Source organism: Xyrauchen texanus, chromosome 7 (genome assembly GCF_025860055.1).
Source record: "Xyrauchen texanus isolate HMW12.3.18 chromosome 7, RBS_HiC_50CHRs, whole genome shotgun sequence".
Lineage (NCBI taxonomy): Eukaryota > Metazoa > Chordata > Actinopteri > Cypriniformes > Catostomidae > Xyrauchen > Xyrauchen texanus.
In genome coordinates, this window is record NC_068282.1 from 5,951,174 (window position 1) to 5,977,783 (window position 26,610).

The window sequence follows — 26,610 nt, forward strand, 5'->3', positions numbered from 1 at the left end:
GCCTTCGGACAGGAAGTGGTCTCCACGGTGTCTTTTCCCCCTGAAAGTATAGGAAATGAAAAGAACACCTTCCCCGGCTCGAATAATAGCGATAGATGGCCCCAGTCGAATCTAATACTCTGTGGAGAGAAAAAACATAGAGAGAAATGGCCACGGCTGACCCTTAGGGATGTGGGAACTACATGCCATCTTTTGGGGCATTGGGGGAGGCTACGTGCAGGCCTGTGCACCTGCTATTACGCATGAGGCAGCCTGCTTGCACCTGCATTGGCAGTCCTTATAACACGGTTCTGCTAGTTGTGGCATTTGGTATAAGGAACCCTAGTGTCACTGCATCGACACAACATCGAGTTACTGTCTCAGTTACTGTCGTAACCTCTGTTCCCTGATGGAGGGAACGAGATGTTGTGTCCTTCTTGCCACAATGCTGTACTACCCGCTGGAATGTCCGGGACCCTGTCTCGGCTCCTCAGCACAAAACCCGAATGACCGGTTGCAAGCCAGCTCCTTTTATACCCGTATGTCCGGGGAAGTGGCATTCAAATTTCACTTGCAAATTCTCATTGTCACTTAAAGAGATACCTATTTTTATTATTTATTTATTTGCTTGTTTAATTATGCTATTTAATGTACAGTATGTTTTTATTTTTATTTATTGTCATTTTTTATTTTATTTTATTATATTTATAAATTTTATTTTATTATATACAATTTAAACACTACTTGAAACCAAAGTTAATTTTGCATGTCACTTAAAGGCTAGCTTTTGTTTATTTTATTATTTTATTTAAATTATTAGTATTATTATTATTAGTTTTTGTATATTTTTATTTTATTATTATTTTAATCATTATTGTTATTATTATTATTTAATGTATGTTTTTGTTTTATTTTTTATTTATAGTATTTTTTACTTTATTTTTTATGTAAACACTTCTTGAAATAAAAGTTAGTTTTTGCATGTGACTATATTAAGTAACTTAAAGACATTTAGCTATTTTTTATTTTCATGTTTTCTTGTAATTTATTCATTGTTATTATTATTATTATTTAATTCATGATTTTATTAAATTTTTATTTTTTTGTAATATTTCACTTAAATATATGTGGTTTTGCTAAACATTTTTGTTGCATTTACAGGATGTCAGCAAAGTCCCTGATTCCACCTCCCCTGTAGTTGGATCTAGTCATGTAATGGCACCAAATAAAACATCTGAATCAAAGTCAACAGCTAATGAACAAGACATTGATAAACCAGTAGAACAGTGAGTTACAACATCATAAGGCTTGACATGCTTTTGATTATGAAAATGTAACTTCATTAATTGGAAAATCAGAGTAATCATGGGCCTTGACCATAAAAAGTTTGATTTATGTCTGTCTTTGTGTGTTTGTCATGTTTTACAGGTCTTCTAAAAAGACTTCTCTTAGTGTTTCTGTGGAGGAGTCAAAGGTCACTAGTTCTACAGACATTCGGCCTCAAAAGACTAGCCATGACCCCAGCTTTGGCACTAAGGTGAGACTATCATTACATTGCCTTTAAGTACCATATACGTTTGACCTTTCAGTGCCCTAGTTGTTATTCTTCACCATCTCTCCAATAGGGTGTGCTGCGTATCCTTCTTTTGGAGGCTCAGGATCTGGTTGCCAAGGACAACATGATGGGTGGAATGGTGAAGGGAAAAAGTGACCCCTATGTTAACATCCAAATTGGAGACAAAACTTTTAAAAGCCATGTGATCAAGGAAAACCTCAACCCCACCTGGAACGAGATGTATGAGGTAGGTTAAGGCTCCCACAGTTCAGGTTTTTAGTTTTAGGCCTTGTTCACATTAATATGTTCTCCATTTCCTAAAGTATGCAGTACTAGAGAGCGTTTTCAAAAGTCTCCATTTTGGGTGGAGGAAAACCCTGTTCCATTGTGGATCAAAATCAGTGTGTTTTTAACCGAAAACATATTAGTGTGGGTGTCCCCTTAGTTGTCTACTCATGTTAAAGTGTTTTCAGAACAATACATATACCTGTTTCAATTGTAATGGCATGTGATCAATGCTTTTCACAGCTGGTTTTGGCCTCAAACTCGACCCCAGATGTTCTTGTGGAGGTCTTTGATAAAGACATGGACAAAGATGACTTTTTAGGAAGGTATGTGGACCAAAGTATCAGTTGCACTCATCCCTGATGCTAACTGCAGGACACCAGTGTGCATTTTTACTAGAGGTTGACCGATACATCAGTTTTACTGAATAATCGGTGCTGATAGTTACTTTTTGGAATTATGGGTTATCTGTAAAAATCTATGTCAATAGTTGCCTATAGTTTTTTTTGTATTTTTCTGTTCTTCTACAGTTTAACAGCATCCTCTAGAGGTGAAATGTAAAAAATCACGTGGGGATTTGCTAGATTTAAATCTTTCATAATTGACAGTATTTATCCTGATTTCAATACATATTTTGTAAATGCAATTGGAGTGGATCTAAATCACCGCCATTTTAAAATAAGAGTTTCTTATAATACTGTAAGTTATACATTATTTGGGGGATTTTGGTTGAAGAATTAACTGCATCTGGGATTTTATGTCTTTTAGACTAGCAAGAAAAGACTAAGAAAAGTTTTAACATTCTATAAATGAATTTCGAAAACTATCGGCCGATTAATCGGTTTTCAGTATTTTCTAACACCTTAGTTATCGATAGCTGCAAAATCAACTATCGGTCGACCTCTAATTTTTACATTTAGTGATTTCATAGGATTATACTTGTGAAAACTCAGTAAAATCTATGCTGGGTGTTTACATAGGATCAAGATCAGCTTACAGGAAATCATTCAATCTCAGTTTATGGACCAGGTGAGTTTATCAATATTGATTTCTTTCTTCTTTCAGTTTTAATGAGTGTTTTTTGAACCGTTTACACATGATGGTTGAAAATGTGAATTTACTGAGGATTGTCTTTTATGTACTAGTAAAGTGAAAATGATTTAGTGATATTGAACTGATTATTGATTTCTGAATATATAATTTTGTGTAATGTTCTGACTGTATTATTTGTTTAATTTGTTTTCTCTTCCTCTGTGTCAGTGGTTTTCTCTGAGTGATGTCAAACATGGTCGTCTTCATTTAGTTCTTGAGTGGCTTCCCACAGTAACACAACCTGACAAACTGCAAAAGGTTAACTTTATTAAATATGAAACATTTAACATGTATTTCTTTATGTTTGTTGTTTTTTATATTAGATAACAGTTATAGAATTATCAGGAAATCAAGGCAGAGATATCTTTGCCTGAAATGCTAAAACATTTATTTGTACAGGAAAAATACTTACTAATAAATTTAATTAAATTAAATACAAGATTTATCCAGACTATGTGAATTAAATTAATCAAAATTTTAGATCTACCCAGACCTGGGTTTTCCAATGCTTTTTTGTTTGGTGAACCCTTATTAAACCACATTTATTAATTCAAAGTCACCCTGAGATTCCAAACAATATTATAAACTTTCAATAAAGTTATGAATATTAATTATCCATTTCAGTGCTAATTGTGTATGTAAGAGCACAGTTAAATTAGTTATAACTTAATTATATAAACTCATATATTGTTTTTTACTTTACAATTTTATTTTTTACATTTAAAAAAAAAAAATTTATGATAATTTACATTTGTATTATTTTACTTTTGTTTTAGATAATTTTTATTACTTTTAACTTGTCATTAGCATTTCTGTTACAATCTCCTGAATTCCCTGCATTTCCATTATGAACTTCTAGCGGCTAACAGTTCACAGTTGGGAAACCCTAGCATAGATAATCAGTTAGTTGACTCACTATTGAATAGATTGTGTTTATTTTTTGGATGAAATCATTCTGTGATTGTCCAGGCTCTGCAGTTACAGTCCATACACTCGTACCAGAACAAATCTGTGCCATCAGCAGCTGTACTCTACATCCTCATAGAGAGAGCACATGACCTGCCGGTACATCTGAAAAACACATACAGTACACATGCAAATGTCACACAAATACATTATATTAAATGGAATTGTCAAAATGATGTTCATATTTGTGTTTATGTGTGCAGCTTAAGAAGAGTGGAAAGGAGCCCAAAGCTGCTGCAGAGCTGGTTCTTGGTGACATTTCTCATAAAACCAAGGTGAGATTTGGTGCTTTTTACAAAACTCAATAGTTTGGAACCACTTCTGGCCTTTAAGAATGAGCAAAGCTCTTTTCTGGTCTCTTTAAAGGTGTGCGACTGTTCCACATCTCCTCAGTGGAGTGAAGATTTTCACTTCCTTGTTCATAACCCGAGAGAGGACATTCTTATTATCAAGGTAAAAACAGAGTCCGTTTACATCTCTACTGTATATGATAATTCTGAACATTGAAAATAGATAATGCCTGTTTAATGCTTTTCTTTCACCCTCATAGCTTTCCAGTGCATGGGAGCAGCCCTTGGGCTCTTTGATTCTACCAATCAGAGAGCTGCTTTCAAAACCAGAGCTGCTGATGGACCAATGGTTGTGTTTAGATGGAGCAGGTCCTGACAGTGAAATTCTGCTGAGGGCACAACTTAAGGTGAAACATGCATGGACAAATTAATCCCTTAAATTACTTAATTAACGTAAAAGTAATCAGAGTACAGTAACTTGTTACCCCAAGTTGGGATAGGAGTAAATATTTTAACATGAAAAGATCACACACAATACCTGAAATGTTCTTATCAAATTGATCATATTTCAGATTTTGGACTCAAGGATAGATGCAAGTGTCTTTGAAAGTAAGAAGTCTGTTATAGATGAAGATCATTCTGTGGTAGGACACCATGAGGTGAAAAAGCCATCCGTTACTGAACATTCACAGGCTGCTGTCAGTAAGGAATCTGAAAAGAAAACCCTACCAACAAAAGGGTTAGTTTGTTGTGCTATGAATCTACTTATTTTATTGCAAAGCCATTTGTTTTAATGGAACTGAAGAAGATTGTGTGTGCTGGTAACCAACAGGGTGACTTTACCTGTCTCTGTATCACTGCCTGAAGAACATAACAAACAAACTGTCCCTCATGTCACTGATGATCATCATCTTACACCCTCCACACCTAAAACACAGCTTGAAACCAAGGTTAGTTATTGCATTTATCTACTGTATTAAAAGTCACATTTTGCCATTTTTTATTTTATTTAATTCTTGTTATTATTATTTTATATAATTCATGTTTTTTATTTATTGTAATATTTTGTTTAATGTTATTTTATTTACATTTTAAAACTGCTTGAACCAAAGTTCCCCTTCTGTTACTCACTCCATGTTGTGTCTATGTAGTGACACTAGGGGCAGCTCTAGGAGCCCCAAACACCTCTGATCTTTGAGAAAAGGCCAATGAGAATTGGCGAGTGGAATTTGCATGCCACTCCCGGACATATGGGTTTAAAAGGAGCTGGCTCGCAACCACTCATTCAGATTTTTTCTTCGGAGCCAAGCGGTTGTGTGTCAGCGATCTGAATTCCACTGCCGATCCATTCACCTCTAAATAAGAAGTGTATGCTGTTGGATATATGGCGCATTCCAGTGGCTTTCTCTCCTTCTGCACAATTAGTGCAGAGTACGCCCCTGGCCGATTCGACAGCGCTAAAAGTGTATATATTCCTGCAAAAGAGTATATTTCCTCTAATAGAGCAAAACACATTGACTTGAATGTCTTTTTAAAGATGACTTTCCATCTTTATGTATTTCCTGGATGCGGTCGTTATCTCTCCGATGGCCACGGGCGCTGCCTCATGTGTCTGGGCAGCGATCACATTGAGGCAGTGTTCGTGGATGGTTCATGCTCTCATTGCAAGAACATGAACATGGCAACGTTGCGGTCGCGGCTTTCTTTCTTCCGTGTGAAAGCCGCGCCACCAACCCCCCCACTACCTACGGGTACGAGGCCGGCTCGGCTGATGCTGGAGGCTATTTTGGGACTTCAGTGGGAGTGGTCCCACCGGTTGAATCCCTTGGATCTCCCATTTCTCAGCACGCTCGTTTGTCCCCATCATGTTCTGAGATGAGACCAGCTCGCCTCAGGGCCTGCTTAACATCTCTTTTGAAGCACTCAAGCAGGATGAGTTTTCGATCGCTGGATAGTAAAGCGCGTCTGATAATAGCTCACTCTCGAGACCTGTTGTGTGCGCACAGGGACCTGATGCTCAGGCACCTCATCCGTTTAGCAAGCTCTCCCCGGTTCAGAGCATCTCTTTTCTAGGGAAGGAGTTAGACTCAGTCTCCATGTTAGCACGCCTCACGAGTGAGTGCGCACAGTCGGTGCTGAACTGCCTGAAGTTATTCAGGCGGAGTGAGGCGGTCCCACTGAAACAGTTCAGAGACTCCTGGGGCATATGATGTCCTAAGCGACGGCCACAACGCTCGGGTTGATGCATATGAGACCGCTCCAACATGGTGCCATGGCACACATCACGTGGCCATCACACCGATCTGTCTCCACTTCTTCAGCCCTTGGACAGACCTTGCATTTTTATGGGCAGAGATTCTCTTACAGCAAGCATCCGTGGTTACGACAGACTCCTCCAAGCTAGGCTGGGGCGCTGTATACAACAGGCATGCAGCCGCTGGCTCCTGGACAGGACCGCAACTGTGTTGGCATATCAACAGCCTCACGTTGGGCAAGTATGTGTTGGTCTGGCCGGACATCACGGCGACAGTGGTGTATGTAAAACTCCAAGGCGGCTTACGTCCAAGTCGCATGCCACAACTCGCCCACCGCCTCCTCCTCCAGAGTCAGTGGCGAATAAGGTCGCTGTGGACCTCTCACATCCCAGTCAGCCCCAACCATACAGCGGACACGCTGTCGTGGCAGGTGACACTCAAGGAGTTGAGACCCCAGGTGGGCCAGCTGTTTTGGAATCGATTTGGTGAAGCACAGGTAGACCTGTTTGCTTCCCAGGAATCCTCCCATTATCCGCTCTGGTATTCTCAGATGGCTCCCCTCGGCACAGACACGCTGGCACACAGTTGTCCCCAGTGAGCCGGCTTGCACAGACTTTGTTCAAGGTGAGGGGGGACGAGGAAAAGGTCACCCTTGTGGCGCCGTAATGGCCCATTCAGACTTGGTTCTTGGATCTCACGCTCCTTGCGACAGCCCCTGTCTGGCAAGTTCCCAGGAGGCAGGGCCTCCTCTCTCAAGGACGAGGCACCATCTGGCACCCACGCCCAGATCCACTGGCACTACCACTGGCAGCTGTAGACACGGTCACTCAGGCCAAGGCTCCTCTACGAGGCAGGTATTTCCCTTGAAGTTGCGCTCGGAGAGCCCTGTTTGAGCCCCTAAATCAGTCGAGCTGAAAGCCCTCTATTTGAAGATGGCCCTCCTGACTGTGTTCATTAAATCCATCAAGGTGGTTGGGGACTTGCAGGCATCCTCTGGCAGCCACACCTGCCTGGAGTTTGGTCTGAAGTGTTCTCACGTGGTCTTGAGACCTCGACCGGGCTATGTGCTAAGGTTCCCACAACCCCTTTAGGGATCAGGTGGTGAGCCTGCAAACAAAGCTGCCCCAAGAGGAGGCAGACCCAGCCTTGTCATTGCTGTGTCCGTTTGCTCATCTATTTGGATCGCACACAGAGAACTAGATGCTCTGAGCAGCTCTTGTCTGCTTTGGTAGACAGCGGAAAGGGAATGTTGTCACCAAACAGAGGCTTGCCCACTGGATCGTTTATACCGTTGCATCGGCATACCAGACCCAGGGCAAAGTGCCCGCCCCTTTGGGATTAAGGGCACACTCTATGGAGTGTGGCATCCTCTTGGGCACTTGCCAACTTACCTCTCTAGCAGACACGTAGGGCAGCGTTCTGGGCAACACCCAATACCTTCAAGACTTTATGGTCTCTGGGTTGAGCCGGTCTCGTTCCGTGCATTGTCAGGTACGGTAAGGGACAGCTGGCCGGGTATACTACTTGCGTACAGCGCCTTTCACCTCTATGGACCCTGGATGTCCTTCCTCCCTAGCCCTGTGGCTGGCGAATTTGCGTAGGAATCCCTAGCCGGACCCAGTATGTGTGCTAGCATGCCCTGTACTGGAGTAGGTGCTCAACAGGTGCCAGTTACCTCCAGTAGCCCCCTGTGATGTATTTGCCGCGGTACAGTATCCCTATCGGTAGACCCGTGTCTCCCTTGGGCAGAGATTTCTCTGCCCCCGGTCGCTGTGTTTGTAGAGCTCCACCCCTTCAGGCAGGACCTACCACTGTGCCTCTTCCATGTGCAGCTGGTAAGCCCACATGACCTCTTTGCCACCTGTTAACCACGCCTTCGGACAGGAAGTGGTCTCCACGGTGTCTTTTCCCCCTGAAAGTATAGGAAATGAAAAGAACACCTTCCCCGGCTCGAATAATAGCGATAGATGGCCCCAGTCGAATCTAATACTCTGTGGAGAGAAAAAACATAGAGAGAAATGGCCACGGCTGACCCTTAGGGATGTGGGAACTACATGCCATCTTTTGGGGCATTGGGGGAGGCTACGTGCAGGCCTGTGCACCTGCTATTAAGCATGAGGCAGCCTGCTTGCACCTGCATTGGCAGTCCTTATAACACGGTTCTGCTAGTTGTGGCATTTGGTATAAGGAACCCTAGTGTCACTGCATCGACACAACATCGAAGTTACTGTCTCAGTTACTGTCAGTAACCTCTGTTCCCTGATGGAGGGAACGAGATGTTGTGTCCTTCTTGCCACAATGCTGTACTACCCGCTGGAATGTCCGGGACCCTGTCTCGGCTCCTCAGCACAAAACCTGAATGAGTGGTTGCAAGCCAGCTCCTTTTATACCCGTATGTCCGGGAAGTGGCATTCAAATTTCACTTGCAAATTCTCATTGTCACTTAAAGAGATACCTATTTTTATTATTTATTTATTTGCTTGTTTAATTATGCTCTTTAATGTACAGTATGTTTTTATTTTTATTTATTGTCATTTTTTATTTTATTTTATTATATTTATAAATTTTATTTTATTATATACAATTTAAACACTACTTGAAACCAAAGTTAATTTTGCATGTCACTTAAAGGCTAGCTTTTGTTTATTTTATTATTTTATTTTAATTATTAGTATTATTATTATTAGTTTTTGTATATTTTTATTTTATTATTATTTTAATCATTATTATTATTATTTAATGTATGTTTTTGTTTTATTTTTTATTTATAGTATTTTTTACTTTATTTTTTATGTAAACACTTGAAATAAAAGTTAGTTTTTGCATGTGACTATATTAAGTAACTTAAAGACATTTAGCTATTTTTTATTTTCATGTTTTCTTGTAATTTATTCATTGTTATTATTATTTAATTCATGTTTTTATTAAATTTTTATTTTTTTGTAATATTTCACTTAAATATATGTGGTTTTGCTAAACATTTTTGTTGCATTTACAGGATGTCAGCAAAGTCCCTGATTCCACCTCCCCTGTAGTTGGATCTAGTCATGTAATGGCACCAAATAAAACATCTGAATCAAAGTCAACAGCTAATGAACAAGACATTGATAAACCAGTAGAACAGTGAGTTACAACATCATAAGGCTTGACATGCTTTTGATTATGAAAATGTAACTTCATTAATTGGAAAATCAGAGTAATCATGGGCCTTGACCATAAAAAGTTTGATTTATGTCTGTCTTTGTGTGTTTGTCATGTTTAACAGGTCTTCTAAAAAGGCTTCTCTTAGTGTTTCTGTGGAGGAGTCAAAGGTCACTAGTTCTACAGACATTCGGCCTCAAAAGACTAGCCATGACCCCAGCTTTGGCACTAAGGTGAGACTATCATTACATTGCCTTTAAGTACCATATACTTTTGACCTTTCAGTGCCCTAGTTGTTATTCTTCACCATCTCTCCAATAGGGTCTGCTGCGTATCCTTCTTTTGGAGGCTCAGGATCTGGTTGCCAAGGACAACATGATGGGTGGAATGGTGAAGGGAAAAAGTGACCCCTATGTTAACATCCAAATTGGAGACAAAACTTTTAAAAGCCATGTGATCAAGGAAAACCTCAACCCCACTTGGAACGAGATGTATGAGGTAGGTTAAGGCTCCCAAAGTTCAGGTTTTTAGTTTTAGGCCTTGTTCACATTAATATGTTCTCCATTTCCTAAAGTATGCAGTACTAGAGAGCGTTTTCAAAAGTCTCCATTTTGGGTGGAGGAAAACCCTGTTCCATTGTGGATCAAAATCAGTGTGTTTTTAACTGAAAACATATTTAGCGTTGGTGTCCCCTTAGTTGTCTACTCATGTTAAAGTGTTTCCAGAACAAATCATTTACCTGTTTCAATAGTAATGGCATGTGATCAATGCTTTTCACAGCTGGTTTTGGCCTCAAACTCGACCCCAGATGTTCTTGTGGAGGTCTTTGATAAAGACATGGACAAAGATGACTTTTTAGGAAGGTATGTGGACCAAAGTATCAGTTGCACTCATCCCTGATGCTAACTGCAGGACACCAGTGTGCATTTTTACTAGAGGTTGACCGATACATCGGTTTTACTGAATAATCGGTGCTGATAGTTACTTTTTGGAATTATGGGTTATCTGTAAAAATCTATGTCAATAGTTGCCTATAGTGTTTTTTTATTTCTCTGTTTTTCTACAGTTTAACAGCATCCTCTAGAGGTGAAATGTAAACAATCATGAGGGGATTTGCTAGATTTAAATCTTTCATAATTGACAGTATTTATCCTGATTTTATCCTGATTTCAATACATATTTTGTAAATGCAGTTGTAAAGGATCTAAGTCACCGTCATTTTAAAATAAGAGTTTCTTATAATACTGTAAGTTATACATTATTTGGGGGATTTTGGTTGAAGAATTAACTGCATCTGGGATTTTATGTCTTTTAGACTAGCAAGAAAAGACTAAGAAAAGTTTTAACATTCTATAAATGAATTTCGAAAACTATCGGCCGATTAATCGGTTTTCAGTATTTTCTAACACCTTAGTTATCGATAGCTGCAAAATCAACTATCGGTCGACCTCTAATTTTTACATTTAGTGATTTCATAGGATTATACTTGTGAAAACTCAGTAAAATCTATGCTGGGTGTTTACATAGGATCAAGATCAGCTTACAGGAAATCATTCAATCTCAGTTTATGGACCAGGTGAGTTTATCAATATTGATTTCTTTCTTCTTTCAGTTTTAATGAGTGTTTTTTGAACCGTTTACACATGATGGTTGAAAATGTGAATTTACTGAGGATTGTCTTTTATGTACTAGTAAAGTGAAAATGATTTAGTGATATTGAACTGATTATTGATTTCTGAATATATAATTTTGTGTAATGTTCTGACTGTATTATTTGTTTAATTTGTTTTCTCTTCCTCTGTGTCAGTGGTTTTCTCTGAGTGATGTCAAACATGGTCGTCTTCATTTAGTTCTTGAGTGGCTTCCCACAGTAACACAACCTGACAAACTGCAAAAGGTTAACTTTATTAAATATGAAACATTTAACATGTATTTCTTTATGTTTGTTGTTTTTTATATTAGATAACAGTTATAGAATTATCAGGAAATCAAGGCAGAGATATCTTTGCCTGAAATGCTAAAACATTTATTTGTACAGGAAAAATATTTACTCATAAGTTGAATTAAATTAAATATGAGATTTATCCAGACTATACGATTTAAATTAATCAAAATTTTAGATCTACCCAGACCTGGGTTTTCCAATGCTTTTTTTGTTTGGTGAACCCTTATTAAACCACATTTATTAATTCAAAGTCACCCTGAGATTCCAAACAATATTATAAACTTTCAATAAAGTTATGAATATTAATTATCCATTTTAGTGCTAATTGTGTATGTAAGAGCACAGTTAAATATTTATAACTTAATTATATAAACTCATATATTGTTTTTTACTTTACAATTTTCATTTCCATTATGAACTTCTAGCGGCTAACAGTTCACAGTTGGGAAACCCTAGCATAGATAATCAGTTAGTTGACTCACTATTGAATAGATTGTGTTTATTTTTTGGATGAAATCATTCTGTGATTGTCCAGGCTCTGCAGTTACAGTCCATACACTCGTACCAGAACAAATCTGTGCCATCAGCAGCTGTACTCTACATCCTCATAGAGAGAGCACATGACCTGCCGGTACATCTGAAAAACACATACAGTACACATGCAAATGTCACACAAATACATTATATTAAATGGAATTGTCAAAATGATGTTCATATTTGTGTTTATGTGTGCAGCTTAAGAAGAGTGGAAAGGAGCCCAAAGCTGCTGCAGAGCTGGTTCTTGGTGACATTTCTCATAAAACCAAGGTGAGATTTGGTGCTTTTTACAAAACTCAATAGTTTGGAACCACTTCTGGCCTTTAAGAATGAGCAAAGCTATTTTCTGGTCTCTTTAAAGGTGTGTGACTGTTCCACATCTCCTCAGTGGAGTGAAGATTTTCACTTCCTTGTTCATAACCCGAGAGAGGACATTCTTATTATCAAGGTAAAAACAGAGTCCGTTTACATCTCTACTGTATATGATAATTCTGAACATTGAAAATAGATAATGCCTGTTTAATGCTTTTCTTTCACCCTAATAGCTTTCCAGTGCATGGGAGCAGCCCTTGGGCTCTTTGATTCTACCAATCAGAGAGCTGCTTTCAAAACCAGAGCTGCTGATGGACCAATGGTTGTGTTTAGATGGAGCAGGTCCTGACAGTGAAATTCTGCTGAGGGCACAACTTAAGGTGAAACATGCATGGACAAATTAATCCCTTAAATTACTTAATTAACGTAAAAGTAATCAGAGTACAGTAACTTGTTACCCCAAGTTGGGATAGGAGTAAATATTTTAACATGAAAAGATCACACACAATACCTGAAATGTTCTTCTCAAATTGATCATATTTCAGATTTTGGACTCAAGGATAGATGCAAGTGTCTTTGAAAGTAAGAAGTCTGTTATAGATGAAGATCATTCTGTGGTAGGACACCATGAGGTGAAAAAGCCATCCGTTACTGAACATTCACAGGCTGCTGTCAGTAAGGAATCTGAAAAGAAAACCCTACCAACAAAAGGGTTAGTTTGTTGTGCTATGAATCTACTTATTTTATTGCAAAGCCATTTGTTTTAATGGAACTGAAGAAGATTGTGTGTGCTGGTAACCAACAGGGTGACTTTACCTGTCTCTGTATCACTGCCTGAAGAACATAACAAACAAACTGTCCCTCATGTCACTGATGATCATCATCTTACACCCTCCACACCTAAAACACAGCTTGAAACCAAGGTTAGTTATTGCATTTATCTACTGTATTAAAAGTCACATTTTGCCATTTTTTATTTTATTTAATTCTTGTTATTATTATTTTATATAATTCATGTTTTTTATTTATTGTAATATTTTGTTTAATGTTATTTTATTTACATTTTAAAACTGCTTGAACCAAAGTTCCCCTTCTGTTACTCACTCCATGTTGTGTCTATGTAGTGACACTAGGGGCCGCTCTAGGGAGCCCCAAACACCTCTGATCTTTGAGAAAAGGCCAATGAGAATTGGCGAGTGGAATTTGCATGCCACTCCCCCGGACATATGGGTTTAAAAGGAGCTGGCTCGCAACCACTCATTCAGATTTTTTCTTCGGAGCCAAGCGGTTGTGTGTCAGCGATCTGAATTCCACTGCCGATCCATTCACCTCTAAATAAGAAGTGTATGCTGTTGGATATATGGCGCATTCCAGTGGCTTTCTCTCCTTCTGCACAATTAGTGCAGAGTACGCCCCTGGCCGATTCGACAGCGCTAAAAGTGTATATATTCCTGCAAAAGAGTATATTTCCTCTAATAGAGCAAAACACATTGACTTGAATGTCTTTTTAAAGATGACTTTCCATCTTTATGTATTTCCTGGATGCGGTCGTTATCTCTCCGATGGCCACGGGCGCTGCCTCATGTGTCTGGGCAGCGATCACATTGAGGCAGTGTTACGTGGATGGTTCATGCTCTCATTGCAAGAACATGAACATGGCAGCGTTAGCGATCGCGGCTTTCTTTCTTCCGTGTGAAAGCCGCGCCACCAACCCCCCCACTACCTACGGGTACGAGGCCGGCTCGGCTGATGCTGGAGGCTATTTTGGGACTTCAGTGGGAGTGGTCCCACCGGTTGAATCCCTTGGATCTCCCATTTCTCAGCACGCTCGTTTGTCCCCATCATGTTCCGAGATGAGACCAGCTCGCCTCAGGGCCTGCTTAACATCTCTTTTGAAGCACTCAAGCAGGATGAGTTTTCGATCGCTGGATAGTAAAGCGCGTCTGATAATAGCTCACTCTCGAGACCTGTTGTGTGCGCACAGGGACCTGATGCTCAGGCACCTCATCCGTTTAGCAAGCTCTCCCCGGTTCAGAGCATCTCTTTTCTAGGGAAGGAGTTAGACTCAGTCTCCATGTTAGCACGCCTCACGAGTGAGTGCGCACAGTCGGTGCTGAACTGCCTGAAGTTATTCAGGCGGAGTGAGGCGGTCCCACTGAAACAGTTCAGAGACTCCTGGGGCATATGATGTCCTAAGCGATGGCCACAACGCTCGGGTTGATGCATATGAGACCGCTCCAACATGGTGCCATGGCACACATCACGTGGCCATCACACCGATCTGTCTCCACTTCTTCAGCCCTTGGACAGACCTTGCATTTTTATGGGCAGAGATTCTCTTACAGCAAGCATCCGTGGTTACGACAGACTCCTCCAAGCTAGGCTGGGCGCTGTATACAACAGGCATGCAGCCGCTGGCTCCTGGACAGGACCGCAACTGTGTTGGCATATCAACAGCCTCACGTTGGGCAAGTATGTGTTGGTCTGGCCGGACATCACGGCGACAGTGGTGTATGTAAAACTCCAAGGCGGCTTACGTCCAAGTCGCATGCCACAACTCGCCCACCGCCTCCTCCTCCAGAGTCAGTGGCTGAATATGGTCGCTGTGGACCTCTCACATCCCAGTCAGCCCCAACCATACAGCGGACACGCTGTCGTGGCAGGTGACACTCAAGGAGTTGAGACCCCAGGTGGGCCAGCTGTTTTGGAATCGATTTGGTGAAGCACAGGTAGACCTGTTTGCTTCCCAGGAATCCTCCCATTATCCGCTCTGGTATTCTCAGATGGCTCCCCTCGGCACAGACACGCTGGCACACAGTTGTCCCCAGTGAGCCGGCTTGCACAGACTTTGTTCAAGGTGAGGGGGGACGAGGAAAAGGTCACCCTTGTGGCGCCGTAATGGCCCATTCAGACTTGGTTCTTGGATCTCACGCTCCTTGCGACAGCCCCTGTCTGGCAAGTTCCCAGGAGGCAGGGCCTCCTCTCTCAAGGACGAGGCACCATCTGGCACCCACGCCCAGATCCACTGGCACTACCACTGGCAGCGGTAGACACGGTCACTCAGGCCAAGGCTCCCTCTACGAGGCAGGTATTTCCCTTGAAGTTGCGTTCGGAGAGCCCTGTTTGAGCCCCTAAATCAGTCGAGCTGAAAGCCCTCTATTTGAAGATGGCCCTCCTGACTGTGTTCATTAAATCCATCAAGGTGGTTGGGGACTTGCAGGCATCCTCTGGCAGCGACACCTGCCTGGAGTTTGGTCTGAAGTGTTCTCACGTGGTCTTGAGACCTCGACCGGGCTATGTGCGCAAGGTTCCCACAACCCCTTTAGGGATCAGGTGGTGAGCCTGCAAACAAAGCTGCCCCAAGAGGAGGCAGACCCAGCCTTGTCATTGCTGTGTCCGTTTGCTCATCTATTTGGATCGCACACAGAGAACTAGATGCTCTGAGCAGCTCTTGTCTGCTTTGGTAGACAGCGGAAAGGGAATGTTGTCACCAAACAGAGGCTTGCCCACTGGATCGTTTATACCGTTGCGTCGGCATACCAGACCCAGGGCAAAGTGCCCGCCCCTTTGGGATTAAGGGCACACTCTATGGAGTGTGGCATCCTCTTGGGCACTTGCCAACTTACCTCTCTAGCAGACACGTAGGGCAGCGTTCTGGGCAACACCCAATACCTTCAAGACTTTATGGTCTCTGGGTTGAGCCGGTCTCGTTCCGTGCATTGTCAGGTACGGTAAGGGACAGCTGGCCGGGTATACTACTTGCGTACAGCGCCTTTCACCTCCATGGACCCTGGATGTCCTTCCTCCCTAGCCCTGTGGCTGGCGAATTTGCGTAGGAATCCCTAGCCGGACCCAGTATGTGTGCTAGCATGCCCTGTACTGGAGTAGGTGCTCAACAGGTGCCAGTTACCTCCAGTAGCCCCCTGTGATGTATTTGCCGCGGTACAGTATCCCTATCGGTAGATCCGTGTCTCCCTTGGGCAGAGATTTCTCTGCCCCCGGTCGCTGTGTTTGTAGAGCTCCACCCCTTCAGGCAGGACCTACCACTGTGCCTCTTCCATGTGCAGCTGGTAAGCCCACATGACCTCTTTGCCACCTGTTAACCACGCCTTCGGACAGGAAGTGGTCTCCACGGTGTCTTTTCCCCTGAAAGTATAGGAAATGAAAAGAACACCTTCCCGGCTCGAATAATAGCGATAGATGGCCCCAGTCGAATCTAATACTCTGTGGAGAGAAAAACATAGAGAGAAATGGCCACGGCTGACCCTTAGGGATGTGGGAACTACATGCCATCTTTTGGGGCATTGGGGAGGCTACGTGCAGGCCTGTGCACCTGCTATTAAGCATGAGGCAGCCTGCTTGCACCTGCATTGGCAGTCCTTATAACACGGTTCTGCTAGTTGTGGCATTTGGTATAAGGAACCCTAGTGTCACTGCATCGACACAACATCGAAGTTACTGTCTCAGTTACTGTCAGTAACCTCTGTTCCCTGATGGAGGGAACGAGATGTTGTGTCCTTCTTGCCACAATGCTGTACTACCCGCTGGAATGTCCGGGACCCTGTCTCGGCTCCTCAGCACAAAACCTGAATGAGTGGTTGCAAGCCAGCTCCTTTTATACCCGTATGTCCGGGAAGTGGCATTCAAATTTCACTTGCAAATTCTCATTGTCACTTAAAGAGATACCTATTTTTATTATTTATTTATTTGCTTGTTTAATTATGCTCTTTAATGTACAGTATGTTTTTATTTTTATTTATTGTCATTTTTTATTTTATTTTATTATATTTATAAATTTTATTTTATTATATACAATTTAAACACTACTTGAAACCAAAGTTAATTTTGCATGTCACTTAAAGGCTAGCTTTTGTTTATTTTATTATTTTATTTTAATTATTAGTATTATTATTATTAGTTTTTGTATATTTTTATTTTATTATTATTTTAATCATTATTGTTATTATTATTATTTAATGTATGTTTTTGTTTTATTTTTTATTTATAGTATTTTTTACTTTATTTTTTATGTAAACACTTGAAATAAAAGTTAGTTTTTGCATGTGACTATATTAAGTAACTTAAAGACATTTAGCTATTTTTTATTTTCATGTTTTCTTGTAATTTATTCATTGTTATTATTATTTAATTCATGTTTTTATTAAATTTTTATTTTTTTGTAATATTTCACTTAAATATATGTGGTTTTGCTAAACATTTTTGTTGCATTTACAGGATGTCAGCAAAGTCCCTGATTCCACCTCCTCTGTAGTTGGATCTAGTCATGTAATGGCACCAAATAAAACATCTGAATCAAAGTCAACAGCTAATGAACAAGACACCTATAAACCAGTAGAACAGTGAGTTACAACATCATAAGGCTTGACATGCTTTTGATTATGAAAATGTAACTTCATTAATTGGAAAATCAGAGTAATCATGGGCCTTGACCATAAAAAGTTTGATTTATGTCTGTCTTTGTGTGTTTGTCATGTTTAACAGGTCTTCTAAAAAGGCTTCTCTTAGTGTTTCTGTGGAGGAGTCAAAGGTCACTAGTTCTACAGACATTCGGCCTCAAAAGACTAGCCATGACCCCAGCTTTGGCACTAAGGTGAGACTATCATTACATTGCCTTTAAGTACCATATTCTTTTGACCTTTCAGTGCCCTAGTTGTTATTCTTCACCATCTCTCCAATAGGGTCTGCTGCGTATCCTTCTTTTGGAGGCTCAGGATCTGGTTGCCAAGGACAACATGATGGGTGGAATGGTGAAGGGAAAAAGTGACCCCTATGTTAACATCCAAATTGGAGACAAAACTTTTAAAAGCCATGTGATCAAGGAAAACCTCAACCCCACTTGGAACGAGATGTATGAGGTAGGTTAAGGCTCCCAAAGTTCAGGTTTTTAGTTTTAGGCCTTGTTCACATTAATATGTTCTCCATTTCCTAAAGTATGCAGTACTAGAGAGCGTTTTCAAAAGTCTCCATTTTGGGTGGAGGAAAACCCTGTTCCATTGTGGATCAAAATCAGTGTGTTTTTAACTGAAAACATATTAGCGTTGGTGTCCCCTTAGTTGTCTACTCATGTTAAAGTGTTTCCAGAACAAATCATTTACCTGTTTCAATAGTAATGGCATGTGATCAATGCTTTTCACAGCTGGTTTTGGCCTCAAACTCGACCCCAGATGTTCTTGTGGAGGTCTTTGATAAAGACATGGACAAAGATGACTTTTTAGGAAGGTATGTGGACCAAAGTATCAGTTGCACTCATCCCTGATGCTAACTGCAGGACACCAGTGTGCATTTTTACTAGAGGTTGACCGATACATCGGTTTTACTGAATAATCGGTGCTGATAGTTACTTTTTGGAATTATGGGTTATCTGTAAAAATCTATGTCAATAGTTGCCTATAGTGTTTTTTTTATTTCTCTGTTTTTCTACAGTTTAACAGCATCCTCTAGAGGTGAAATGTAAACAATCATGAGGGGATTTGCTAGATTTAAATCTTTCATAATTGACAGTATTTATCCTGATTTTATCCTGATTTCAATACATATTTTGTAAATGCAGTTGTAATGGATCTAAGTCACCGTCATTTCAAAATAAGAGTTTCTTATAATACTGTAAGTTATACATTATTTGGGGGATTTTGGTTGAAGAATTAACTGCATCTGGGATTTTATGTCTTTTAGACTAGCAAGAAAAGACTAAGAAAAGTTTTAACATTCTATAAATGAATTTCGAAAACTATCGGCCGATTAATCGGTTTTCAGTATTTTCTAACACCTTAGTTATCGATAGCTGCAAAATCAACTATCGGTCGACCTCTAATTTTTACATTTAGTGATTTCATAGGATTATACTTGTGAAAACTCAGTAAAATCTATGCTGGGTGTTTACATAGGATCAAGATCAGCTTACAGGAAATCATTCAATCTCAGTTTATGGACCAGGTGAGTTTATCAATATTGATTTCTTTCTTCTTTCAGTTTTAATGAGTGTTTTTTGAACCGTTTACACATGATGGTTGAAAATGTGAATTTACTGAGGATTGTCTTTTATGTACTAGTAAAGTGAAAATGATTTAGTGATATTGAACTGATTATTGATTTCTGAATATATAATTTTGTGTAATGTTCTGACTGTATTATTTGTTTAATTTGTTTTCTCTTCCTCTGTGTCAGTGGTTTCTCTGAGTGATGTCAAACATGGTCGTCTTCATTTAGTTCTTGAGTGGCTTCCCACAGTAACACAACCTGACAAACTGCAAAAGGTTAACTTTATTAAATATGAAACATTTAACATGTATTTCTTTATGTTTGTTGTTTTTTATATTAGATAACAGTTATAGAATTATCAGGAAATCAAGGCAGAGATATCTTTGCCTGAAATGCTAAAACATTTATTTGTACAGTATAAATACTTACTAATACACTGAATTAAATTAAATACAAGATTTATCCAGACTATGCGAATTAAATTAATCAAAATTTTAGATCTACACAGACCTGGGTTTTCCAATGCTTTTTTTGTTTGGTGAACCCTTATTAAACCACATTTATTAATTCAAAGTCACCCTGAGATTCCAAACAATATTATAAACTTTCAATAAAGTTATGAATATTAATTATCCATTTCAGTGCTAATTGTGTATGTAAGAGCACAGTTAAATTAGTTATAACTTAATTATATAAACTCATATATTGTTTTTTACTTTACAATTTTATTTTTTACATTTAAAAAAAATATTTATGATAATTTACATTTGTATTATTTTACTTTTGTTTTAGATAATTTTTATTACTTTTAACTTGTCATTAGCATTTCTGTTACAATCTCCTGAATTCCCTGCATTTCCATTATGAACTTCTAGCTGCTAACAGTTCACAGTTGGGAAACCCTAGCATAGATAATCAGTTAGTTGACTCACTATTGAATAGATTGTGTTTATTTTTTGGATGAAATCATTCTGTGATTGTCCAGGCTCTGCAGTTACAGTCCATACACTCGTACCAGAACAAATCTGTGCCATCAGCAGCTGTACTCTACATCCTCATAGAGAGAGCACATGACCTGCCGGTACATCTGAAAAACACATACAGTACACATGCAAATGTCACACAAATACATTATATTAAATGGAATTGTCAAAATGATGTTCATATTTGTGTTTATGTGTGCAGCTTAAGAAGAGTGGAAAGGAGCCCAAAGCTGCTGCAGAGCTGGTTCTTGGTGACATTTCTCATAAAACCAAGGTGAGATTTGGTGCTTTTTACAAAACTCAATAGTTTGGAACCACTTCTGGCCTTTAAGAATGAGCAAAGCTATTTTCTGGTCTCTTTAAAGGTGTGTGACAGTTCCACATCTCCTCAGTGGAGTGAAGATTTTCACTTCCTTGTTCATAACCCGAGAGAGGACATTCTTATTATCAAGGTTAAAAACAGAGTCCGTTTACATCTCTACTGTATATGATAATTCTGAACATTGAAAATAGATAATGCCTGTTTAATGCTTTTCTTTCACCCTCATAGCTTTCCAGTGCATGGGAGCAGCCCTTGGGCTCTTTGATTCTACCAATCAGAGAGCTGCTTTCAAAACCAGAGCTGCTGATGGACCAATGGTTGTGTTTAGATGGAGCAGGTCCTGACAGTGAAATTCTGCTGAGGGCACAACTTAAGGTGAAACATGCATGGACAAATTAATCCCTTAAATTACTTAATTAACGTAAAAGTAATCAGAGTACAGTAACTTGTTACCCCAAGTTGGGATAGGAGTAAATATTTTAACATGAAAAGATCACACACACAATACCTGAAATGTTCTTATCAAATTGATCATATTTCAGATTTTGGACTCAAGGATAGATGCAAGTGTCTTTGAAAGTAAGAAGTCTGTTATAGATGAAGATCATTCTGTGGTAGGACACCATGAGGTGAAAAAGCCATCTGTTACTGAACATTCACAGGCTGCTGTCAGTAAAGAATCTGAAAAGAAAACCCTACCAACAAAAGGGTTAGTTTGTTGTGCTATGAATCTACTTATTTTATTGCAAAGCCATTTGTTTTAATGGAACTGAAGAAGATTGTGTGTGCTGGTAACCAACAGGGTGACTTTACCTGTCTCTGTATCACTGCCTGAAGAACATAACAAACAAACTGTCCCTCATGTCACTGATGATCATCATCTTACACCCTCCACACCTAAAACACAGCTTGAAACCAAGGTTAGTTATTGCATTTATCTACTGTATTAAAAGTCACAGAGACATTTTGACATCTTTTTATTATTATTATTATTATTGTATTTAATGCATGTTTTTATTTATTGTAATATTTTATTTAATGTTATTTTATTTCAATTTAAAAACTGCTTGAAACTAAAGTTAGTTTTTTCATGTGACCATATCAAGTCACTTAAAGACATTTATCTATTTTTTATTATTTATTTGTTTGTTTAATAATATTATTTAATGTTCATTTATTTTTATTTATTGTAATTTTGTATTTAATTTGAGTATATTTTTACATTTTCTGTTAATATATACAATTGAAACTACTTGAAACCAAAGTTAATTTAGTCACTTAAATGCTAGCTATTGTTTAATTTATTATTTTTATTTTCTTTTAATTATTAGTATTATTATTATTAATTAATGTATGTTTTTATTTTATTTTTATTTTATTATTTGAATTATTATTATTATGTAATGTTTGTTTTTATGTTCTTTATTATTATTGTTATTATTATTTAATATATGTTTTTATTTAAATTTTTTGTTTATAGTAATTTTTTACTTAATTTTTTATGTAAACACTTCTTGAAATAAAAGTTAGTTTTTGCATGTGACTATATTAAGTAACTTAAAGACATTTAGCTATTTTTATTTGAATCTTTTCTTGTAATTTATTCATTGTTATTATAATTTTTTAATGCATGTTTTTATTTAATTTTTATTTATTGTAATATTTCACTTAAATATATGTGGTTTTGCTAAACATGTTTGTTGCATTTACAGGATGTCAGCAAAGTCCCTGATTCCACCTCCCCTGTAGTTGGATCTAGTCATGTAATGGCACCAAATAAAACATCTGAATCAAAGTCAACAGCTAATGAACAAGACATTGATAAACCAGTAGAACAGTGAGTTACAACATCATAAGGCTTGACATGCTTTTGATTATGCAAATGTAAATTGATTAATTGGAAAATCAGAGTAATCATGGGCCTTGACCATAAAAAGTTTGATTTATGTCTTTGTGTGTTTGTCATGTTTAACAGGTCTTCTAAAAAGGCTTCTCTTAGTGTTTCTGTGGAGGAGTCAAAGGTCACTAGTTCTAAAGATGTTCGGCCTCAAAAGACTAGCCATGACCCCAGCTTTGGCACTAAGGTGAGACTATCATTACATTGCCTTTAAGTACCGTATTCTTTTGACCTTTCAGTGCCCTAGTTGTTACTCTTCACCATCTCTCCAATAGGGTGTGCTGCGTATCCTTCTTTTGGAGGCTCAGGATCTGGTTGCCAAGGACAACATGATGGGTGGAATGTTGAAGGGAAAAAGTGACCCCTATGTTAACATACAAATCGGTGACAAAACCTTTAAGAGTCATGTGATCAAAGAGAATCTCAACCCCACCTGGAATGAAATGTATGAGGTAGGCATTCTGGGAAGAATAGTTTAGTCTAAAGGGTTTAAATGTACGAGGTTATTACACACATAACTGCTTATTTAAAGGTGCACTAAGTAAATGGATATTTCATTCAAGCAATAAGGTACGAGAGGCTGTGCTATATTGTTAATGTAGTCACGGCTGAAGGGCCGAAGGATCTCATGGTTTAGAAACACTTTATCAGACAAAACATCCAATTAAAGCAGATAGAAACAATACAGTGTCATATAATAATACTTTCAAACTGTGCTTATTGGGTACATGTTTTTGTCTTTTATTAGATGATTCTGAGTCCTGACAACAATCTAGAGGTGAAGTTTGAGGTTTATGATAAAGATGTTGACTCTGATGATTTCCTTGGAAGGTTAGTACAACAGCAACAACAAAAGAAAATGAACAGGTTTAGCACCATAATATATATATATATATAGTTTTTGCATGTGACTCTGATTTTCCAATGAATCAAGTTACATTTCCAAAAGCACATTTTGCATGGAACGTCTTTCTTACGTGACGGATCAGAATCTGCCGTTGCTGGTTCAAAACAAATGATGCGTCCATTAGTAATTCAAAATGTCACTTCAGAAATAGTATCATGGTTTGTGCTGTTTCAAACAAGTTATTGGATAAACAAGGATGGATGTGTGTGTGTGTGTGTGTGTGTGTGTGTGTGTGTGTGTGTGTGTGTGTGTGTGTGTGAGCGTGTATTTATCACTTTGTGGGGACCAAATGTCCCCATAAGGATAGTAAAACCCAAAATTTTTGACCTTGTGGGGACATTTTGTCGGTCCCCATGAGGAAAACAGCTTATAAATCATACTAAATTATGTTTTTTGAAAATGTAAAAATGCAGAAAGTTTTCTGTGAGGGTTAGGTTTAGGGGTAGGGTTAGGTTTAGGGGATAGAATATAAAGTTTGTACAGTATAAAAACCATTAAGTCTATGGAAAGTCCCCATAAAACATGGAAACACAACTGTGTGTGTGTGTGTGTGTGTGTGTGTGTGTGTGTGTGTGTGTGTGTGTGTGTGTGTGTGTGTGTGTGTGTGTGTGAGAGAGAGAGAGAGAGAGAGACGGAGCGTGTGCGATCACCTGTTCCCAAGCAGAGATGCTGTCAGCTTTCTGAAGATCAGCTTTCTCAGTGGAAAAATAGCATGCAAGCAGGGGTATTTCTCCCTATTTCGCGGTAGCCGGTGCACAAGTGTTGATCACTATAGAAACCGCAATGTCCGCCGCCATTTTAAACAGCACCCATTGTGTAATTAATCAGTCTGTTGTGTCTCTCAGCTGTGATGAGCCATAATGCTGAAGTTGTTTGTTTAAAGCTATTTCCTAGTTTTAGTAGTAGTAATACGAGCAATCACGAAGAGCTGTTGTATGTAAACGACTGATGCGGATTCACTTCACGTCACCTAACTGGCTCATATTACACACAAAAATGAACTTTTGCCACCATCTGCTGGTGCCAAAAAAAAGGCATTTATAACATGGTAATAAATGATCTGTGGGGTATTTTTAGCTGAAACTTCACAGACACATTCTGGGGACATCTGAGACTTATATTACATCTTGTAAAAAGGGGCATAATAGGTCTCCTTTAATATGTTTTGAGGGGAAATGTGTTTAATTGACATGAAAATAACATCACAGTGCAAGGATGTTCCTAAAATAGGCTTAATTTTCTTTATGCTAAATGTATTTGTATTTTGTTTTCTTTTTTATTTGGGGTTAAGTATGTCCCAGAATTTTCATGAAACTCACCCTAACAGAAAACAATATAACATTTCTGTAATGTATTTCTATATAGACTGTAATATAGCATTATAGTCAACAGTAACATTCCTGTATGCATCCAGGTTCACCCTCAAACTTGGACATATTATCAGCTCCCAATACAATGATGAAGTGAGTACTACCCTAAAAACGACTTTATTTGTTTGTAGTGCATAGTACCATGCATGATAGTACAACACCAATAATATGAGCTGTTTCTCACTCTTGCAGTGGTTTACCTTGAATGATATTAAACATGGTCGAGTCCATTTGGTTCTGGAATGGCTGCCTGTCGTAACACAACGGGATAAATTGGAACAAGTCAGTTTTAAATCAGTATGCATGCCGCTGTTCTTTGTTTGGTTACTTAATAGACTTGTTACTAAAAGAGTGTTTTTTTCTATCAGGTACTGCAGATGCAAAGTGCTCAGTCTTACCAGAACAAGTCCATACCTTCAGCAGGGCTGTTGTTTCTTCTAATTGAAAGAGCACATGACCTGCCCGTGAGTTATACACACAAATAATTGAAGTAATTTGCATAAATACATTTATTTGATAAATTGTTCCTACAATCCTGGAAAACCTGGGGGCCTGGGTAGCTCAGAAAGTAAAAATGCTGACTACCACACCTGGAGTCACAAGTTCAAATCCAGGGCATGCTGAGTGACTCCAGCCAGGCTTCCTAAGCTACCAATTGGCCCGGTTGCTATGGTGGGTAGGGTCATGTTGGGTTAACCTGTTTGTGGTTGCTATTATGTGGTTTTTACTCTCCGTGGGGTGCGTTGTGAGTGGTTCATGGCCTCCAAACGTGCAAGGTCTCCGTGGTAACGCACTCAACAAGCCACGTGATAAAATACATGGATTGATGGTCTCACAATTGAGATTTGTCCTCCGCCACCACGAGGACTTGGAGTGCATTGGGAATTGGACATTCCAAATTAGGGAAAACCTGGCAATAGAAGAATATTTTAAACTGTGATGGAAAAGTCATGGAAAATAAAAAAATCTGTTATTTTAAATTATTAAATAAAAAAATGCCATGCAAATGTCTACAGTTATTGTAAATGCTTCTAGTTATTCACTGCTCTTAAATATTTAATTGGCTAAATAATTGCTGTTCATGAGCGCAGTCTCTATAAAAATTATTTTAAAAAATTTGGTAACGCTTTACAATAATATTATATTCGATAACATCCGTTTTTCACAATATTTAAAATAATCTAACAATGAAAAATATTTTTTCAGCATTTTTAAATCTTGGTTACTGTTCATTTCTATATATACTAATAATTAAAAAAGTATTTTGTAAACATTAACATCAGTTAACACAGTAGTTACATGAACTATCAATAAAAATCGTTTTTACAGCATTTATAAATCTTGATTTATGTTAATTTCCAAATATACTAATCATTTGTATATATTGCATTAATTGGCATCCGTTAACACAGTAGTTAACATTAACAAACAATGAAAAAAATTATAAATATTGCTAAATGTTCTTTTCTACATACACTAATCATTTTTATGTATTGTATTCATTAACATAAGTTAACGCGATGTTAACATGAACTAACAATGGAAAAAACTATTACAGCATTTATAAATCTTAGTTAATGTTAATTTGTACGTATACATACTAATACATTTATACACTTTTTTTACAAGGTGTATATGTGAACTTTAGTTAATGCATTATGAAATAACATGAACATGCAATGAGAAATATTGTCTTGATAAATTAACATACTAATTTCTGTTAACAAATACAACAGTAATATAAAGTGTTACTAAAGATTCTTATGAAGTAATTA

The 26,610-nt window shown here is 38.5% G+C and overlaps 1 protein-coding gene across 1 annotated transcript in view; it reads left to right on the top strand.

The window, feature by feature from the left end:
- LOC127646536 (uncharacterized) overlaps nt 1-26,610 on the top strand; it is a 74,882-nt gene that overhangs the window by 41,307 nt on the left and 6,965 nt on the right. Inside the window, exons 38-68 of the mRNA XM_052130289.1 lie at nt 1,141-1,265; nt 1,408-1,516; nt 1,605-1,781; nt 2,063-2,145; nt 2,800-2,848; nt 3,080-3,169; nt 3,881-3,976; nt 4,081-4,152; nt 4,244-4,330; nt 4,428-4,574; nt 4,740-4,906; nt 5,000-5,117; nt 9,421-9,545; nt 9,688-9,796; nt 9,885-10,061; nt 10,344-10,426; nt 11,091-11,139; nt 11,371-11,460; nt 20,342-20,437; nt 20,542-20,613; nt 20,705-20,791; nt 20,890-21,036; nt 21,204-21,370; nt 21,464-21,581; nt 22,374-22,498; nt 22,637-22,745; nt 22,834-23,010; nt 23,307-23,389; nt 24,880-24,928; nt 25,028-25,117; nt 25,204-25,299. Of these exons, the coding sequence (XP_051986249.1) occupies nt 1,141-1,265; nt 1,408-1,516; nt 1,605-1,781; nt 2,063-2,145; nt 2,800-2,848; nt 3,080-3,169; nt 3,881-3,976; nt 4,081-4,152; nt 4,244-4,330; nt 4,428-4,574; nt 4,740-4,906; nt 5,000-5,117; nt 9,421-9,545; nt 9,688-9,796; nt 9,885-10,061; nt 10,344-10,426; nt 11,091-11,139; nt 11,371-11,460; nt 20,342-20,437; nt 20,542-20,613; nt 20,705-20,791; nt 20,890-21,036; nt 21,204-21,370; nt 21,464-21,581; nt 22,374-22,498; nt 22,637-22,745; nt 22,834-23,010; nt 23,307-23,389; nt 24,880-24,928; nt 25,028-25,117; nt 25,204-25,299 (3,369 nt within the window). The remainder of the gene's footprint in view (nt 1-1,140; nt 1,266-1,407; nt 1,517-1,604; nt 1,782-2,062; nt 2,146-2,799; nt 2,849-3,079; nt 3,170-3,880; nt 3,977-4,080; nt 4,153-4,243; nt 4,331-4,427; nt 4,575-4,739; nt 4,907-4,999; nt 5,118-9,420; nt 9,546-9,687; nt 9,797-9,884; nt 10,062-10,343; nt 10,427-11,090; nt 11,140-11,370; nt 11,461-20,341; nt 20,438-20,541; nt 20,614-20,704; nt 20,792-20,889; nt 21,037-21,203; nt 21,371-21,463; nt 21,582-22,373; nt 22,499-22,636; nt 22,746-22,833; nt 23,011-23,306; nt 23,390-24,879; nt 24,929-25,027; nt 25,118-25,203; nt 25,300-26,610) is intronic.